The sequence below is a fragment of the Sinocyclocheilus rhinocerous genome, unplaced genomic scaffold (assembly GCF_001515625.1).
Source record: "Sinocyclocheilus rhinocerous isolate Xijiao unplaced genomic scaffold, SAMN03320098_v1.1 scaffold659, whole genome shotgun sequence".
Classification (NCBI taxonomy): Eukaryota; Metazoa; Chordata; class Actinopteri; order Cypriniformes; family Cyprinidae; genus Sinocyclocheilus; species Sinocyclocheilus rhinocerous.
In genome coordinates, this window is record NW_015652995.1 from 2,073,821 (window position 1) to 2,074,872 (window position 1,052).

Genomic DNA, 1,052 nt, shown 5'->3' on the forward strand with positions numbered 1-1,052 from the left:
TTTATCAAATAAATGCAGTCTTGATGAGCATAAAATACGTCTTTAAAAAACATTACAAGTCTTACTGATTCCCAAACTTTAGTGTATATATAAAACTGACCCCAAACTGACTTTGAACGGTAGTGTATGTTGTAATATTTGAAGTCAACCACACAAATTCCACTCATAATGGTCCACATTTTACCTTTTCAGATTGTTTAGGGGTGACAGTGGGTGTACTGTTGAGCTTTTCAGTAGCCAGTTCAGCTTCATCAGCCTCTTTACACCTCTGTTCATACGTCCTTTTAGACTGGGAAAAGCAGGAAGATACAGGGTTATGCCAGTGCTCATCTAGACATGAGTGATGGCCAAATGAGCCACAAATGACTAAATATGTTTAATAAAATTTAAAGGTGCCATAGAATGCATTGATACAATATTTTAAATTGTTCTCTGATATCTACATAGAACGTATGTGGCTTAGGTAAGGGTAAAACATCTCCAGAAACGGTTTTACATGTCCATTTACAACCCTAGGATTTGTCCCTAGAATGAAATGGTCTGTTTTTACCTTATTTGGAAGGGTCATGAATAATAAGGAGCTCACACAGCAGGAAGGAAACACAGGGAAATATATATATTTCGATACCGTCTCTCGCAGTTATATCGTTGGGTAATTATACTGTATAAAAAATGCTGGCATCAGGGAGCCGCTATTAATATGCGGGGCATTGAAACACCATTGAATGGACGATCGCGTTTTACTTTCACTTTCGAGATTTGCGATCTCACGTGCTCTTTGTAAACTACAGCGGCAGTACTTACCACACATTTTACAAGATCAGATGCTTGTCAGTGGCGCTCAGGATCTGTAAATCATTCGCCATCATCCTCAGTCATCTCTCCTTACTCTGTTTATGTGGTAAGTGAAATCTTATGTACTGTAATGTAACAGGCTACCGCTAGCAAGCAGCTAACCATGTCCCTTTAGTGGCTCGCGTTATTTAATTAGAACGCACGTTATTTGTTTTCCGTGCCTTTCTGAATACAGACACCAACCCATCCCTGCACAT

At 39.1% G+C, this 1,052-nt stretch overlaps 1 protein-coding gene across 1 annotated transcript in view; it reads right to left on the reverse strand.

Annotated features, from left to right (window-relative positions):
• The window catches only part of LOC107715239 (proline-serine-threonine phosphatase-interacting protein 1-like), a 17,370-nt gene that overhangs the window by 9,274 nt on the left and 7,044 nt on the right, over positions 1–1,052 (reverse strand). Inside the window, exon 7 of the mRNA XM_016521320.1 lies at positions 185–289. Within this exon, the coding sequence (XP_016376806.1) occupies positions 185–289 (105 nt within the window). The remainder of the gene's footprint in view (positions 1–184; positions 290–1,052) is intronic.